The sequence below is a fragment of the Protomyces lactucae-debilis genome, assembly GCF_002105105.1.
Source record: "Protomyces lactucae-debilis strain 12-1054 chromosome Unknown BCR37scaffold_8, whole genome shotgun sequence".
In the NCBI taxonomy this organism is placed as follows: Eukaryota; Fungi; Ascomycota; class Taphrinomycetes; order Taphrinales; family Protomycetaceae; genus Protomyces; species Protomyces lactucae-debilis.
This window is the reverse complement of record NW_024468000.1, coordinates 64,179-81,944: the sequence shown is the minus strand read 5'-3', so window position 1 is coordinate 81,944 and position 17,766 is coordinate 64,179. Positions and strand designations below refer to the sequence as shown.

The 17,766-nt window shown below is 51.5% G+C and overlaps 6 protein-coding genes across 6 annotated transcripts; 1 reads left to right on the top strand and 5 right to left on the bottom strand.

Moving 5' to 3' along the window:
• Window positions 1-1,028: 1,028 nt before the first annotated feature.
• On the bottom strand, window positions 1,029-2,488 carry BCR37DRAFT_290736 (divergent CRAL/TRIO domain-containing protein). The gene has a single exon (XM_040866860.1). It carries the CDS (start codon window positions 2,408-2,410, stop codon window positions 1,151-1,153), a length of 1,260 nt encoding a protein of 419 aa, XP_040725624.1. The 5' UTR covers window positions 2,411-2,488; the 3' UTR covers window positions 1,029-1,150.
• Window positions 2,489-3,747: 1,259 nt separating this feature from the next.
• BCR37DRAFT_386929 (uncharacterized protein) lies at window positions 3,748-5,082 on the bottom strand (the record flags this gene model as incomplete). Its single annotated transcript, XM_040870490.1, has 1 exon — window positions 3,748-5,082. One exon carries the CDS (start codon window positions 5,080-5,082, stop codon window positions 3,748-3,750), a length of 1,335 nt encoding a protein of 444 aa, XP_040725623.1.
• Window positions 5,083-6,234: 1,152 nt separating this feature from the next.
• BCR37DRAFT_378983 (uncharacterized protein) lies at window positions 6,235-7,465 on the bottom strand. The gene has a single exon (XM_040869162.1). The coding sequence runs from the start codon at window positions 7,197-7,199 to the stop codon at window positions 6,582-6,584; it is 618 nt and encodes a 205-aa protein (XP_040725622.1). The 5' UTR covers window positions 7,200-7,465; the 3' UTR covers window positions 6,235-6,581.
• A 3,449-nt stretch (window positions 7,466-10,914) lies between these two features.
• On the bottom strand, window positions 10,915-11,732 carry BCR37DRAFT_290756 (uncharacterized protein). Its single transcript, XM_040866861.1, has one exon. It carries the CDS (start codon window positions 11,578-11,580, stop codon window positions 11,122-11,124), a length of 459 nt encoding a protein of 152 aa, XP_040725621.1. The 5' UTR covers window positions 11,581-11,732; the 3' UTR covers window positions 10,915-11,121.
• A 45-nt stretch (window positions 11,733-11,777) lies between these two features.
• On the top strand, window positions 11,778-13,227 carry BCR37DRAFT_378980 (mitochondrial carrier domain-containing protein). Its single transcript, XM_040869161.1, has one exon. It carries the CDS (start codon window positions 11,885-11,887, stop codon window positions 13,055-13,057), a length of 1,173 nt encoding a protein of 390 aa, XP_040725620.1. The 5' UTR covers window positions 11,778-11,884; the 3' UTR covers window positions 13,058-13,227.
• Window positions 13,228-13,266: 39 nt separating this feature from the next.
• Window positions 13,267-17,583, bottom strand: BCR37DRAFT_392399 (P-loop containing nucleoside triphosphate hydrolase protein; the record flags this gene model as incomplete). The annotated part of the gene is made up of 2 exons (XM_040871148.1): window positions 13,267-14,763; window positions 14,803-17,583. 2 exons carry the CDS (start codon window positions 17,581-17,583, stop codon window positions 13,267-13,269), a joined length of 4,278 nt encoding a protein of 1,425 aa, XP_040725619.1.
• Between the last annotated feature and the right edge of the window lie 183 nt (window positions 17,584-17,766).

Below are 17,766 nucleotides of genomic sequence, written 5' to 3'. Positions count from 1 at the left end.
GTATATTGTTGAAGGATGAGTCAAATGACAGCGTGCGGATTTCGCTGATCACAGGTCACGCGACACTCCTCGCTACCAAAGTCAGAATATGTATGAATAGCCTGCTTCAAAAGCTCGGCAGCTGATTTGATTTGAATTCTAAGATTATATGAATAGACCCGGAAGGTTTTGGACAAATTGGCCTGGCTGGAAAATTGCAATCAGAGACTGACGATAATCCAAATGGAGACATGCAGGGCTCTTAACGTCTAGCATATATGCCACGGGTTTTTCTTGCAGCCGAAATCTCCGAAGAAACCACGCTTGGCATGCGTCAAGGCTTGGCCAAGTGTGGCGGCAGAAGAGGACGAAGCAGTTGAAGTCAGACCAGCAGTGGGCAATGCAAATCCTGTAGGCTGAAATGCCACAAGCAAAGCGATACTGATGGTGATCTTCGGGAGCTGCATTCCTGCATGATCATTAGCTGAAGACCTGCTAAGACTGCATAAGCTTACTTGTTTTGCTAACGTGGATGGTTAGAGGGTGATGAGGTTCTCTTGAGCAATGAGCAGGTTGACCCTTTTTATATACACTCCAAATTGATTGGATGCCTCGTATCAATGCGGCCCCTTTGTTGTTTGTTCTTATCAATACTTGCGAAATTCGCCGACTTTGTTACTGCTCTTGGTCAAGCAAGCTGTTCTCCTTTACTTATCTCACCGTGACAGCTGTAGATATCCTATTGTTTGCCTCAGAATTCCCGCGTGGCTCATGCAAACTCCCCTCTTGGAGGCCATCTGAAGAGCATTCAAGGGTCCAGCAAGAGCCTTTGGCTGCGAAATCTGGACTCAGTGCAGCAAACAATACATATCATCTCCAAGGACGTAAACCCCCGTGTCGGGGCTGCTTGCTTATTGAGCAAAGGTGAAGGCAGTATATTTGCGATACATGCTCCTGATACGAGGTCCGGAACCACTCAGAAGGCGCCGCGAGTAAAGCTGACCATGACAAGTGGCCATGACCAGACATTTGTTTGCGACTTCCAGCGCGCATAGATACGACAGATAAGGGCGCGATGTGATCACTTTTGATTGCCAAGAGATTGCATCTAGCTGCACCTTTTGACGACAGAATGTCACCAAGTCACCAAGCAATGTTGCCGGTCTATCGCTCAGGCGCTACGTAGCTGCTCTGCAACTTTGGCACGCTCCTCAAACAATGCCCTCAAATTACCCACACGACCTTCACTGCTTGCACGCAGGCTTTGTATCTGCGCAGGCTTCTTCCTTGGTGAGGGTGGTCGAACGGTTGGTTTGAGTTGTTGCTTGAGCGATGGCAACGCCACCATTTCTGCATCTTTCGGCAAGAAATTCTGAATAGCACCTTGCGCCGGCGTCAATGGACCTGAAATAGCACGTCTCAGTGGTTGTGCTTTGCTTGAGGCGGCCTTAGACTTGGTGGGCAGTGGTATTGACTCTTTCTGCTGTTTCTGTGTCGCGTTTGGTGAGGGAGCTGCTGGTTTCTGAGGCAATTCTAAGGCTTCATCCTCGTGAATGATGAGAGAGATGCTCGATGACGCAGAGATGGACCTCTTTGCGTCGGCAGAGGATGACACAATAGGAGTGGGGCACTCTTCTTGATCGAGTCGTTGTTGAGATCTTGTAGTCGGCACGCGAGGTGGCGGCTTCGCGTGTACTGGCTCATCGCTTCTTTGTACGTCTGTGATGATTGGACGTGTCGACGCCGGCCGTCTCGGCATGACAGGCGGCGGCAATTCTTTCGTCGCATGAATGTCTCGACTAGGCGCTTGCATGACGAGATCTGGCGCAGAGTGTGTTCTAGCGGGAGTAGGCGGACTGCGTCGTGTCTTGTTCTTTTTGCGCTCTGCTTGCTGTAACTCTGCCATGACTTGCATGTCGTGCTGCCAAACAACCTCATCAACCCGCAATCCTTGCATACGTTCCTTCCCAAGCTCTTCCGCTAGTTCCGCTAGTGTTCGGAGATGTCTGACCTTCTTTGCAAGTTTCGGACTCGCTGCCTGTTCAACCAGCTGCATCGCCACTCGTACGAAGCTCTTCTCATGCACGATGTACAGTCTTTGTAGTGCCTTCTTGTATTTTTTGTTTAGCGCAGCAAATTCTCCAATCATCCAGGGCCAGCTGGGCCTGTGCTTGCCCCCTGCACAGAATACAACTAGCTCATAGGCAAGACAGCCATCTTTTCGATACATTGGGTTTGTCGCTGCGTATGCCGCATCGAATGTCTGAACATCGACAATATCGAGAACAGCCTGCTGAAGGACATCATAGTCGACGCGGTCTGCGGGAGGCAGTTTGTTGAGGTTGAGTACAAGCAGTGGAGGCGCATTGGCCAGTTTCGGCGCAGCATAGCAGATTTGGGCCGCGAGGGGATGTAGCTCTTCGACTTCCATACTTCTGATGCTGTGAATGGCCTCTGACGCGCTGTCTAGCGTAGCAGAGGGTCGTGTCTGGCTAGGCGCGTCTTGCTTGTGTTTATCCACAGTATTTGGTTTGGTCGTCGTTGCAGGCAGAAAGAACAGTCACAAACAATTTAAATCTGTATCATCTAAAGCAACAATATGCTAGTACATATCATACATGCCCTGAGATTGACACGAGACAGTTTCCTGAGTCCAGATCATGCCCAGTGCAAGCTGTACTCTGCGTCGGCCTTTCTCCTGCCGACGCGCTTTTCCTGCTTTGAAATGCGCATTCTCCCCTGAGACTCAAGCACGCAAAATCATTTTGAAACACCCGGGCGGGAGATCACTAAGCAGGCACACAAGCCCGGGCATATAAGGCAGAGACAACACCCTGTTGCTGGGTCTTCATATTCCAATTTGCATCTTCTATCATGCACAATATCCTCGTCGACCTCGTGTCCAGCTACATTGACAAGAAGGTGCTCAACTCAAAGCCACAACAAGCACAACACCGTCATCACAAAGAACGCAGGCATAGTCATGAACATCGACGCAGTCATGACCACAGTCACCCAAAACGACGGTCTACTGCTTCTTCAGAGCAAGAGCGCGAGCACAGACATCGCAGCTCACGGCATGCCTCGCCTGAACCGGCATCTCCAAGCGCTGTTCAGAAAGTGCTGACGCCCTCACTTTGGTCAATGCCCTCCATGTGCAGCCAGTCAAGCGAGATGACCCGGTATCCGCCAAGCAGACAAGGATCTCGTTCTAGCACCAGCTCATCATCTTCTGCTTCCTCTACTACGGCAACACGCCAGACTCGCAGATGAGGTTTCTGGCAGCCGATCGAATGTTGATTTCAAGGATCGCTTGTGCGGCCGTCAAGCTTGGAATCTTACCGAGCTCCTAGATGTAGGCCGACTTTGTCCAGCGCGGTTGGTTTTACTTGCAGTCTGCAGCTGGCACCGTCGGCAAAGGTTGAAGATCGGGCCGCGGAAGTTTCAGACTGCAGTTAAGCACGCAGCCCGACAACTCGGCGGCGACAACCCGCACGCAGCTTTGAAATCTGATACAGCAAATGGACAAGTTGTGAAACAGGAAGGAGTCGAAGCGTGCCGCATGCGCACGTTCAGCAAACATGGGACAGCTCACTGTTCGCTGCAGTGGAGATTAAATAGACAGTGTCACGTTCTATAACCATGACCTTGCAATGCGCCTCTATGTAAATGATAATTCCCGGCGAAATCCATTCAAATTCGATCTGTGCACATCGATATACGGCATCTAAGATAGCAGGAAGGCTACGCTAATCCATAAGGAAGTAGCTACGGTGTATCGTAACCAATAACTTCGAAGTTCAGCAAGTCGGCCGCCGTCGTGATGGACTCGAAGAAAGTCACATCACAAGGCAAGTAGCCAACTCGAGTCGGGATAGACAGAATCGTTCCTCCATTGACGATACCTATTGCGTCTCCCTGAAACATCCCGTGTTGCTTGACCACTGCGGCGCCGCTGTCACCTTTTGTGGTCAAGTTTGATGATTCGTTCCAGGCAGCCCACGACTCGAAGGTTTCCATAACCTTCCCTGTGTGCGCCGTCATGGATAGGTGGAACTTGTACTCATTCTTATAGGCATAGGTCCTTCCAGAAGAGCGACCAACCATGGTTAACAAGTCGGTTCGTTTAACTTGCTCGTTATTTGGGTCGAGGAAGTCTGTCACAGTCCAGGGAATGCCACAATGCTTGTACGTGTTGCGATCATCCAGCTGCTCACTATCCACAACTTCAATCAGCGCGCAATCCGAGTGCGTTGGATCCGCCTGAGTCGGAACGTGATAGATATATGCCATGATACGGCCAAACCACGCCGTTGTTGGCGTCGTCAGCTGGAGCAACTGACTCTTCGACCTGGCCAATGTGATTTCGTATTCGGAGGTGTCCCTGTTATAGCTTTGTCTTCTTGCAATAAGATCCTCAAGCTCTGCAATCGACGCATGCAGATAGGCCAACATGGGTTCCGCGTCGCACTTTGCAGGACATTCAACAAGATCGTCAGTGTGCACGACGTGATATGCCGTCAAGGCACAAATCGCCTTTGTGCTTTTTTCGCGCACAAAGAGACCCAAAGTACCGGCAAAGTCGGCTTGTGAACTGGCAATGCTGGCACCAATAGCCTTTCCGGCAGTCCGATCGATCAGGGCAGGATCCAGCGTGTCAGTGCGTGTCTCAGTCGTTGCGGAGACAAGCAATACTGGCAAGCCGCCATATTCTGTCTGCAGGAAAGGTCGCACCGCGACTGGATCTCGAACGCCTACTAATACTGTCGGTATGTCTTCATACAGTACAAGAGAGCTAGCGAAATCCATTTCGGGGAAGTGCTGCCTAATGGTGGGCACCACAATCTCTTTGATAGCCTGCTCGGCGTCTTTGTACTCATCAGAGTACGACAGATGGCTGATCGTCTTGACATCACCTCGGCGACAAGGACCTAGAATGATTGGCCGCGATCCGGTTCCCGAAGCGCTTGCTCGAGACCAAGCGCCGCCACCTGCACACTGAACTGGAGCCCTCACAGGTCTTGTAAAGCCCTGCCATACCCCTCGTTGACTACTCGAAAGAAAGCCAGCACCAGGCTGCGTTCGGGCAGGTATACTTGACATGTCGTACTTGTAGCGACAGAAGATGTGTATAAGTGTAGTGGAGACAGCTTTCAGAGGGCAAGCTTATCAAGTGCAACTCGACCAACGATGACTCATTTGAAGTCAGGCATTTGCCAAGTTCACATGACTGTGATGCGATACGTGTCTGCTCAAGCTAGATACTGAAAATTGCCCTATCGAAGCCACTCACTTCCGCCAAGCAGACAAGTATATCGTCATAGCACCAGCTCATCTTCTTCTGCTTCTTTGACTTCGACAATACGCAAGACTTGCGGATGAGCCTTCTGGCAGCTGATCAAGTATTGATTGTGCATTGAGTCAACGATCGCCTGTGCGGCTATAATGATCTTACTGACATCTCGGGAGCTGCTAGTGCTAGATTGGTAGGCTTCGTCATTGAATTGTCAAGCACAGTTTACTTCCACTGTCGGCAAAAGTGAAGATCGGGCCGCGGACATTCGACCGTAGAACTAGCGCTAGCATAAGCATTAAGCATTAAGCATTAAGCATCAAGCAATAAGCAGGAAGCCATAAGCACGAAGCAAGAAGCATCATCGTCGGCGAGAACGTGCTTGGGGTTAGGGCAAAGTCGATCTTCTCCATCACAGCTCTGGACCTCTGACTAGGTCATCTTATGAGTATCTAAGCTTGAGCAGATCGCTAGTGACACGTAGAGCTCACATTCATCAGTGTCGAGTTGACGTAGCAGAAGCCTGTCTTCAAAATCAGTCATCGATGAATGTCGACTGTCACATCTTCTGTTGCTAAAAGTACGGCATGTCAACTGCAGCTACTCAATGCGCCCTTTTCACTGCCTTTTCTTTGAATACTTCGCGAGGCGTATGGCAGGGCTTTACAAACCGACCTAGGACGGCTACAGCCCAGCTTGCAGGCGGCGGCGCCTGCTCTCCGGCATCGCTCCAGCAACCGTACCGCAGCCATTCATTGTGGATCCGACCCGCTGAGGTCCTATCAAGAAAATTACCCAGTTGTCGTATTTCATGAGTATGCAGACGCCGAACAGGCCATCAAAGACATTATGGTGTCCAATATGAAGCAGCAACTCCCTGGCATGGACATCGCAAGCTTATCAGTACTCTACACAGATCGACCGACAGTACTTGTAGGCGTCCGCCATCCAGACTGCGACCCTTCCTACATACAGAATATGACGGCTTGCCAGTATTGCTGGCCTACGCAGCGACTGAGACACACACTGACATGCACGATCCCGACCTGGTCAAACGAACAGTTGAAAAAGCTATTGGCACCAGCATCGCCAGCTCACGAACCGATCTTGTTGGTACTTTGGGTCTTTTCGTGCGCGAAAGAAGCACAAAGGCAATTTTTGTCTTGACGGCATATCACGTCATACACACCGACGTTTCACTCTTGTGCTTACCTGCTACCGTACACCGTCTCCCACTAGCTGGAGTTGCCGCATACAGCTATGCCGCCATGGCTGCCATGTCGCACTTTACTGGCAACTAACAAGGTCGTCAGTGTGGACGACATGGTAGGCCGTCAGGGCACAAATCTCCTTCGTGCTTCGTTCGCGCACAAATAGACCCAAAGCTACCAGCAAAGTCAGCTTGTGAGCTGGCGATGCTGCCGCCAATAGCTTTGTCGACTGTCCGATCGATCAGGGCAGAATCGACCACATCTGTGCGTTGCTCAGTCGTTGCGGAAACGAGCAATACTGGCAAGCCGCCATACTGCGTCTGCAGGTAGGGTCGCAGGCTTTCTGAATCTCGAACACCTACTAATACTGTCGGTTTGTCTTGATAAAGTACTAATGAGATGGCGAAGTCCATGCCAGGGAAGTGCTGCCTGATTGTGGGTACCACAACGTTCTTGATTGCCTGCTCGGCGTCCTTGTATCCACCAGAGTACGACAGATGGCTGATTGTGTTGACAGGACCTGAACGAACCGGATCTGAAGGAGGTGGCTGCCGCACGGTTGCTGGGGTGGTTGCTCGCGACCAAGCGTTGCCGCCTACGAGCTGAGCTGGTGCTGTCACAGGTCGTCTGGTAGACCTGTGCCATACGCCTCGAGCTCGCGAGATATTCAGACGAGAACCAGTGACCGGACGCGCTTCGGTGGCTACAGCTGACATGTCGCCCTTGTAGCGGCAGAAGTTGTGAAGTGAAGGGAGTCTTCACGGAGCAGGCTTATCAAGTGGCAGTCGACATCTACCGATGACTCATTCGAGGTCAGGCTTCATCCAAAGGACATACAGGTCGGACGACGATTTGTTATGCTGTAGGTGTCACAGGCGATTCTTAGAACCCAGTCACTCGAAGTGAATACGTAGAGCTAGCGATATATGACCACGTCAAGTTGGTCTGATCTGACCCTGCAACGATGGCTTTGAAGGCAGCCACATGACGGGATGCGGACGTCTGAATTTTGATGCCGCACTCAGATGCCTTGAACCGGCCCCTGGAGCTATCTAAACCCTATCACACTACATGTAGACCCCACCACACCAGACAACAACACCCATGCAAATCGAGTCATCCGACCCAGTCATCCCTGTGGGTATGACCCCCGAAGAAGCCATTCAGGCCGTGGCGAACGACCAGCACCAAGTTCATCTTCAGGTCGACGCCTTGGCCAACGAGATGGCGCAGCTCCACCATGCCCATCAACTTGAGCTGCAGAGCCTCCGTCAAGAACTTCTCGCTGCTAAAGCCTTGGCTGCTCAAGCCCCTCCGGCACCCTCTTCGCCCTTGCCCTCTTCGCAGTCGCGCCTGAAGGCAAAGGATCCCGAGACCTTCACGGGGGAGCCGGGCAAGTCTAACGTCCGACACTTTGTCACAGCCTGCCGTATGCGTCTCGCTAGCCCATCCTACCGCCTGGAATCTGAATTCGACAAGATGTTGTGGGTCTCCAGTCTGCTAGGCGAGGCTGCTAGCCTTTGGCAACAATCCAAGACGGACTTCCACCGCGGAGGCACCGACTTTGGGTTCAAATCAGCAGACGAGATGCTCACCGAACTGGAGTCTGCGTTCCAGGTTGGTGACGAACAGTATGAGGCAACCCAGAAGCTCGATCGCCTTCGTCAAGATACCGAGGCAGCAACTCAGCGCATTGCTGACTTCAACTTGATCACTGCTCCTTTGAAGATGACTGAGGAGTCCGAGATCCTAGTCCTGCGCCATTCAACCGACGAGGAGATCAAGGATGCCCTCGCCCAATCTCTGGAATCGACCAAGTCGGATTTCGACCTTTTCTGTCGCCATGTGATACCTAAGGAAAAACTACGACAGATCGTGGTGGATGCACTTTCGTGCATTTTCACTAGACCTCGAGGGCCCAACCAACTTCAGTCGCTTCGTGGACTAGTGAAAAACTCCGAATGGAAAGCTTTTTGCTCTCAGTTCCTGGCCTACATCAAGTCACAACATGCACAGAAGTTTGAATACTTCTGTGCATCGTCATTACTTGTGATGAGTTTTGGAGAACCGTGGCCTGAATGCGATGAAGCTTTGTCTCGTGCCATCGAAGGGTGACCTCAATAGGCAACGAAAACAGCAAGATAACTTGCAAAGGATCGAGAAGAGTAACTAGCTGATTGCTACTGAAATTGTTGCAAAACACACTTTGTTCAGATTTTGCCAGACTTTGAGGGCAGAAGCAACATGTTGGTTGTGATCTGACTGAGACTTAGAGTAGATGAGAACATCATCCAAGTAGCAGACCACGAAGACATCCAAGAATGGTTGCAACACATCATTCATCATGCTTTGAAACGACGCTGGAGCATTTGTCAGATCAAACGGCATGACGTTGTACTCAGGCTGCCCGTAGCGCGTTCAAAAGGCTGTCTTCCACTCATCACCGGGAGCAATACGCAGGAGCTTGTAAGGACCGCGTAAGTCCAGCTTGGTGAAGACACGAGTGTCACGCACTGACCTCGTCGCACTTTAGTCTCGCCTTCATCCGTCTACTCAGCCTCGTCTGTCTCTCTCGAGCTTCCAGGGCTCCTACCTTTCCGCTATCACGATGGCACCTGCAAGCTCTCAGTGCTACCACACGTTCCGACGTATTTCTTTCTATTGTCTCTCCATGCCGCACGGCTTCTCTGTGGCATAGTTCGTGCTCAGACACGTTCCGCTCGCAAGCATCACTCGGTGCTCACCAAGACCAAGACCTCCGTCGGCAACTGCCAATGTTCTTTCCAGGGTCTTTGCCATCGCCCACTTGTCACGGACTGATCTCTCCGCGCCTCCATCTCGTCGTTCTCTCTTCTCGGCTATCGCTACCTCTCCTGAGTTCCCAGCACTCCTGACACTTCTCCATCCCGACGGTTCAATTCCGCTCTTAGCACTATCATACGGCCCGGCGTATCCACCTTCCTAATGCGGCCGCGCAAGCATCGCACTCACCTCGTCTCGTGGACCACGCTCCAATATGTGACGCTCGCAAGCATCAATGTCTGTTTCCGTCACAAGCACACCACGCTCGCTTCGCAAGTGGGGATGTCTATTTCTGTCCCACAAACACTCCACGCTGTGAGCGTGGATGTCTTTCTCAACACAGGTCCGGTGTCTGCATTGAGATGCTTTCAGGGTCTTTGCCCTCGCCCACCTCTTTCTCGTCATGTCCTCGCTCGAGGCTGGTAAAGTATAAAAGGAGCGCTTCTCGCACCTTTGTAGCATGGTCAGCAACATCAGTTTACACCCAATACTATCTTCTGTTTGCAAGTCTCTGTTACCAAAACCACACTCAGCCTAAGCTCCCTGTCACCATCGATACGCCTTGTCTCGCCAGGTCGCGATCATTACAGTTTGCTGACCATACGGCCGGTTCTACCAGAGACACCAATCCAAACATGTCCAACGTCCCAACTCCCGAAGATTTCTTCAACCTGCATCGCAGGTCAGTGACCTCATCACAGAGATGCAGCGCCTTGGAGAAGCCAATGCTCAGCTTCGAGCAACGGTCGAGTCTCAGGCCGCTAGCCTGGAGTTTCAGCGCCAGGCCGCGGCCGAAGCACCCTTAGCCCACGCCAATCGCCACTTCGGCAAGGTGCACCAGACCCAAAGTCATTCGACGGCTCCAGCACCTCCGAGCCGGCACGGGACTTCATCGACTCATGCGGTCTCAAACTCTCTGCTGAACGAGAGCGCATGACTACTGAGGGTGAGCGTATTCAGTATGTTGGTAACCTCCTTTCGGCTGCTGCTCTCAAGTGGCGCCGCGCTTTACAAGGACAAAATCGAACGTAGTTTTTGGTCCAAGGTGCGACGCAACTCAAAGACCTTAGTCTCATCGGTCAAGTCCAGAGGCGCGGTGATGGCTCGGAAAGCGATTACATGACGACATGCGGGAGTCTTTCCTTGCTGGAGTTTCTTGAGCTCGTTGCGAGCTTTAACGTTCTCATTCCCCCGGGAAAAAGCAGTGTCCAAGGAGTCAAACAGCTCCTTGACGGTGTTGAACGTGGGGCGCGTCAAGCCGGGATTGTGTGGTTCGGCCACGGCAAACGAGCGGCGCCACTTAAGGGCAGCACCAGTGAGGAGGCCACCAACGTAAAAGATACGCTCGGACTCCGTGATGAGGGGCTCTCGCTCGGCGGAGAGCTTTAATCCACAAGAGTCGATGAAATCTCGTACGGGCATGGCGTTGCTAGATCTGTCGAATGACTTTGGGTCTGATGCACCTTGCCGAGGTGGCGATTGGCGTGGGCTAAGGGTGCTTCGGCCGCGGCCTGGCGCTGGAACTCCAAGCTAGCGGCCTGAGACTCGACTGTTGCTCGAAGCTGAGCATTGGCTTCTCCAAGGCGCTGCATCTCTGTGATGAGGTCACTGACCTGCTGATGCAGGTTGAAGAAATGTTCGGGGTTGGGACGTTGGACGTGTCTGAAATGGTGTCTCTGGTAAACCCTACCATATGGTCAGCAAACTGTGACGATCACGACCTGGCGAGACAGGGCGTATCGATGGACACAGGGAGCTTAGGCTGAGTGTGATTTTGGCAACAGAAACTTGCAAACAGAAGGTAGTATTGGGTGTAAACGGATGTTGCTGACAATGCTACAAAGGTGCGAGAAGCGCTCCTTCTATACATTGCCAGCCTAAAGCAACGGAACAGACGAGATAGACGTGGGCGATGGCAAAGACCCTGAAAAGAATATTGGCAGTTGCCGATGGAGGTCTTGACGAGAATCGAGTGATGCTTGCGAGCGGAACATGTTTGAGCATGAAACAAGTCTGAGCGTGAAACATGCGACAGAGATACGTCGGGACGTGCGATAGCACTGAGAGCTTGCAGGTGCCGGCGTGATGGCAGAAGAGCAGGAGCGCTGGGAGCTCAAGATAGACAGACGCGGCTGAGAAGACGGAAGAGTATGAGCACTGGGAGCTCGAGAGAGACAGACGCGGCTGAGAAGACGGAAAGGTATGAGCACTGGGAGCTCGGAGGTCAGTCCGTGACAAGAACTTCACAAGGCCTGTTGCCAAAATCAGTTGAAATTGACAGAAGCGTTCAGCCATTAGCAATACCGATAGCGTCTCCGTGTAATTTCCTTTGGTTCTTAGTCGACATTGATGACTGAGACATAGACTTGTAAGAAGCTAAGATACATGTGAGAAGATTCACAGAAGTAGAAGTGGTAAGTTGGTTCAACTTGGGTTGAGTCTGGTTGCGATAGGCTTTGTCCTAACCCTAAGCGCGTCCTCATCGACGACACCTGCAGATGCACATGTTAGCGCTACAGCTTACCGCTCCTCTGAACCTGATTATGATGACCTGCTGAGACGCCTACTAGCTTCATTAAAACCCGGCCGTGCTCGTCTCATGTCGAGGGATTCTCGGCGACCGCCCTCCGACACTGACTTCTTCCCGCCCACAAGACGCGCGACCGACCTCCGCACCTCTTCCTCAGAATCCGCCGCTGCGGCAGCAGATGCGCATCTCAATGACGCTCCGCCTGCACGGCAACACTATCGCTACCCGCAGATTGGTGGGACTCACCGGGATTATGTGATTCCGCAACAAAATGGCATGAGCGATACCGCCATCAATGCGGTCGCTGGCGCGTGTGCGGGGCTCGTCTCAAGTGTTGCGACGTGTCCGCTGGATGTCGTCAAGACAAAATTACAAGCGCAGCATACACCGACGTTTGAGACGCCCAAAGTACCCACTGCGGGTGTTGCACCGCCATCGCAACAACTTTATCGTGGTATATTCGCTTCGCTACGGCGGATATGGTTTGAGGAAGGTATTCGTGGACTGTATCGAGGTCTGGGTCCGGTACTATTGGGATACTTGCCGACATGGGCATCCTACTTCACCATCTATCAACATTGTCGCAATGTCTATGGTGCAGGACAGCCAAGTGCTGCAGTCCTACCGAATGTCGCTGCTGCCATGACGGCCGGCGCCATCTCCACCACCGTAACCAACCCAATCTGGGTTGTGAAGACGCGTATGATGACACAGTCGCCCTCGCACGAGCATGGGCTCAAATACAAATCAACGCTCGATGCCTTTCGCACCATGTTTCGTGAGGAAGGGCTGTCTACCTTTTACAAGGGCCTCGGGCCTTCTTACTTTGGCATTGCCCATGTCGCCGTGCAATTTCCACTTTACGAAGCCATGAAGGAATGGTTTGGTGCTCAGGGCCCTGATGCCAAGTTGAGCAACATCCTGCTCTCGAGCTCCCTCTCAAAAATGATTGCTAGTGCCACGACGTACCCGCATGAAGTCCTACGCACACGCTTGCAAAATCAAAAATACAGAAAGAATGATCCACGCAACAAATACACAGGCATCTGGCATGCGTTCAAGTTGATTCGGCGGGAAGAAGGCTGGCGCATGTTTTACTCTGGTATGGGTACGAATTTCGTGAGAACTGTACCGGCGAGTGCATTGACACTCATGACGTTTGAAGTGGTATCATCAACACTCAAGCAGAACCTCGGCAAGCATGGTGTACGCGATGATTGGCGTGATGCCAGTGGCGAGTAATTCGAGTTATCTTCCTGTTATATAAGCATTCACATATACGTCTACAGTAGCGCTCAATTGGCTTTCGCTCACCGCCAGCCCTGATCAGACTTCAGTCATGCTAGCTACTTCGCCATGCCGATTTGAGCGTTTGACGCTCCTACTCAAGTCACGCTTGAATTGTAACATGCTAGATCATTTCGTATATGCTCCCAACCTACAGTACGTAACTAAGCCAAATTGATGCCACTCCGAATACACATGTCCCTGAATTGTGCTCCTTCCTTCATAAAGAGTTCCTTGGGTGTGCCAAACTCAATCACTTGACCATCACCCACCACACAGACCTTCTCGTAGCTGACAATGGTCCGTAGTCGGTGTGCGATGCAAAGGACGGTTGTTGCCCTGAATCCTCGTGCCATGGACTCTTGAATCAAACTATCCGTCTCAAAATCAATACTACTCGTCGCTTCATCCAATACCACAACGCGAGATTTGCGAAGCAGTGCACGAGCAAGTGCAAGTAATTGACGCTGCCCAAGGGAGTAATTAAGACCTTCATCCTCCACGGGCGAGTCCAACGTCAATGCACCGTCCTCTTTCGCCTTGTCGTGTGCGTTTACAGGCGCGCTGCCAGTCGATGACGATGCGCTACTCATTTCACCAGCTGAAGCAGGCACAGCGTGCGACTGCCTGAGGGCTTCCCAAAGCTCCAGATCAGTATGAATCCCTTCTGGGTCCAGGTTCGTTCGAATAGTACCTGCAAACATGACTGGATCTTGTGGAATAATGGAGAGTTGCTTTCTCAGCTCATGCAAACCGATACTGGCAATATCAACACCATCAATCTTGATGCTACCAGATTTAAGCTCTGAGATCCGGTAGAGGGCTGCGAGAATCGAAGACTTGCCGGCACCTGTGCGGCCCACGATACCAACACGCTCGCCTGGCTCAATATTCAGATACATGCCTTTCAAGACATTAGGTAAATCAGGTCTGTAGCTCATCGTGACATTCTCAAACTCGATACGTCCAGCAGATGGCCAGCTTGCATCAGGCTTCTTGTCTGGCTCGGAATCAAAGGCGCGTTCTTGCTCAAGTTTTGTGCCGTAGTGGTAGAGGCGCTCCACAGAGTTCATGTTGTTCTCCACTTCGGCGAGCTGTCGTACCATCCAGCCAATCATGGCAATGACTTGCATCGTATAGGAGAGCACAAGACCAGTTGTTGAGGGATTGACATTGAAGCGAGACGTAACAGCAAGAATGGCAACGACAAAAATGAGCAGCGAACCCGTCAAATCAAGACGAAGACCGAGCCAGCGCTGATTGATGATGGTGAGCAAGTATGCGCCATTCATTTGGTCAATGTACTTGGAGTTGAGTTTGATGAAACGATCTTGCTCACCATATGCGCGTACAGTTGACAGACCAGTCAAGGTCTCACCAAATTGAGCAAATACGCTCGAGCGAAGAATCGCATCCAGACGCTTGATCTCTCTTGCTGAAGCGCGGTAGTAGAGCGCAAAGAGGTAAAAGAGGATAAGAAGCGGACCGAGGGCTGCTGCAAAGTAGTGGTAGATGATGATACTGAGAATGAAGGATCCCATGATTGAACCAAACGTCGTCATAAACATGCGAATACTGTCAGAGATGAGATTGTCAACCGTATCTTGATCCTTTGAGAATCGATTCGTGATCCGTCCAATAGGTGTCGTGTCGAAGAAGGACTATTGTTAGTGATGCAACTTGAAGAGCAGGAACCATACCATAGGAGCTCGCAAGATGCGATGGGTCATGTTTGCGTGCAGTACACGAGCTGACTTGTTACCAACGAGCGTCAAGGCCAAACCAAGACCGAAATAAGCCAATGCTTGCGCGACACCCAGAGAAGCATAGATGCCAATGTAGAATCCTTCCGCGCGATTGAATGTGTCGTTGGACCAAAAGGACAAAAACAAGTTGTTGCCCACTTGAGCGACTTGTGCAATGATGAGGACAATGACAATAAGCGGAACAGTCCAAAGACCTCCGCCAGATGAAAAGTACGCCTTGTAGACATCCCACGCCACAGCTCCTGTCTCGCGTTCTTCAGCAGACGCTGCTGGTGCAGGAGAAGCCTTCTTGGCGGGTTTCGCCTTGACATCTCCCAACTCGGCATCCATCTCCTTGATCTCCTGCTCCTCGGCTTCCTCCTCGCGCTTCCCACCAAATTCTTGCAAGATACGGGCAAAGTTTTGACCATGGTCGAGCAGTTCTTGGTAGGATCCTTGCTCAATAATTTGGCCATGGTCAACAACGAGGATCTGGTCTACTTCAGGCAAGACGTGTAGCTGATGAGTGACAAGAATGCGTGTCTTTTCCTTGAGCAGACCAGTGATGCACTTCTCCATTAGATGGTTGCCGACATGTGCATCGACTGCAGAGAGAGGGTCATCGAGCAAGATGATGTCTGCATCAAAGTACGCGGCGCGTGCAATATTAAGACGTTGCTTTTGTCCACCAGAAACCGTGATGCCACGCTCGCCAATCAATGTCATATCGCCTTGTGGAAGAATCTCAAAGTCTGGCTCGAGTGCTGCAGCGTAGACGACTTGACGGTATCGTTCAGCATCGAATGGTCGACCAAACAAAATGTTGTCGCGTACAGTAGCATTCATGATCCAGGGTACTTGTGCACAAAAACCAAGCGTGCCATGCACACTTACAGAACCACTTCCCTTGCGCATTTCGCCCACGAGGGCAGCAAGAAGGGAACTTTTGCCGCTGCCAACTTCACCTACGATGGCCACCAGCGAGCCGCGAGGGATCGTGACATTGAGGTTGCGAATACTGAATGCAGTATGCGGTGTTGAATCAGCAGCACGGACTTCGCGTTCAGGCAAATCAAGCATCTTTTGAGCTTCTTTCGCTTCCTCGTGTTGTACGGCACCAGTCGTGTAGGAGATATCTGCAGGTGCGGGACCATTCGCAGCACTTGCATGAGACAAGGAGCGATGCAATTGCCGACGTGCTCTGTCCGTTTCAGCCTCATCATCCGTTGAATCGCGCTCACGCGCCTTTTCATCGTGAACAACAATACTAGGCACTTCTGGCTGTTGCGGTGCCTTCTTTTGCCAGAACCGTCGTGTTGCAGGCTTCACCTGCTTCTCCTTTGGTTTCTCTGTAGCTTCACCAGAGGTCTCCCAGTAAAAGTCTGCCATGCGCACTTCAATGGCATCTGCCGAATTTGCATCGGTAGACTTGACTGTTTCGTCATTCATCTCTTCCGCTAATAGCATGGCCTGGATCCGTTTAAGCGAAACTTGCGCATCCGTCATAGAACTCGCAACAAGTGGCAGAAACATGAGTGGCATGCGCAATAAGTTGAAGAGTGTTAGAGATGAGAAAACCGTTGCTGCTTCCAGTGGATTACCAGTCAAGCTATACGTGACGAATGCCAAGATTGTTGCAAACACAGGAACACTGATGGCCACGGCGTTGATGGCAGATCGCATGATGAGCAGGTACTGAACAATTCGCATTTCCTTGATGCGCAGTGCCGTGACTTTACTCAAGAAGGAGTCTTCCCAAGCGTAAAACTTGATGATGCGCATAGAACCCAGAATCTCTTGCATGAGACGAACGCGCGAGTCTGTAAACACGGTGGATTGCTTGCGCTTGACGGCCAGCTTTCCTACGACCCAAGTCATGGCTGGTGTCGAGATGAGCAAAAGCCCAAAGCCAGCGAGCGCCGATGCACCAAGATTGACGCACAGGATAATGAGAATGACGCAAATCTGAATGAGCGAAGTCCATAGCATATGCGCATAACCAGCGGCAAAGTCAATACGATACGTATCGGTCGACATGAGATTGGTGATTTTACCATTCGTCCATTCTGTGCGAGACTTGTTGGAGAGACGCAATGATTTTTTGTAGATGAGGGAAATGAGACCACCACGGCACAGGGCACCTGTGATCATGGCACGGTAAAAGAAGTGGTGCGTGAGGAAGGCCGAAGCTGCTTGCATCAGAAAGAGGCCGACTGCGAGCCCTACGCCACGTCCAATGTTGGGCCTTGGCAGAGTAGGGTCACGCGCGTAGTAGTATGCTTCGCCCACGAATCGAATTAACGCTCGAATGATAAGTGTATTGAGTGTTTGGATTGTATCACTCATCAATTTGAAGACACCGCCCGACCAAAATGTCCATCTGTGTGAATCTGACAATGCAAACGCTAAAGCGTGATTGCTGCCTGTTGCAGAGCGCTTCATCAGATTCTCATGCAGCGTTTTGGACAGCTGCTCTGCCGTACGTGTCTCATCAACACGCCAAACATCGCCAGCTTCGAGGGGTCTTGTGTAACCAAGATGCATGAGTGGCGTCATCCACTCAAAGAAGAGGCGCGAGATGATATTTGCATCTCTCTCTGGACAGACGCCAGGGTCATCCGGAACAGGCTTTGGATGCGCTCTGCTGAGGAAATTGACGCGCTGGATAAAGGTTGGTTTTGGGCGCTTGCCAAGATTACTTGATTGAGCAGGAGACAAGGTAGAAGAGGAGGACATTTCGAGGTCGTCGTGACCCCGGTGGTCTTCTACCTTGTAATTGCGCCGTGACGCCGCATGTGATGGTGAAGATACCATCCTCGTTATAGGCGGCCACGTCAGGGAGGAGGTCTTGTCACCGTCTCTTGTGTAACGGTGTTTAAAGTTCTACTTCTGCTGATTCGTAAGCTTCGATCGGGGTCG

Coding starts and splice junctions, on each gene's coding strand:
- BCR37DRAFT_290736 (XM_040866860.1), bottom strand. CDS start 2,410: ATGGAAGTCGAAGAGCTACATCCCCTCGCGGCCCAAATCTGCTATGCT.
- BCR37DRAFT_378983 (XM_040869162.1), bottom strand. CDS start 7,199: ATGTCAGCTGTAGCCACCGAAGCGCGTCCGGTCACTGGTTCTCGTCTG.
- BCR37DRAFT_290756 (XM_040866861.1), bottom strand. CDS start 11,580: ATGGCTGAACGCTTCTGTCAATTTCAACTGATTTTGGCAACAGGCCTT.
- BCR37DRAFT_378980 (XM_040869161.1), top strand. CDS start 11,885: ATGTCGAGGGATTCTCGGCGACCGCCCTCCGACACTGACTTCTTCCCG.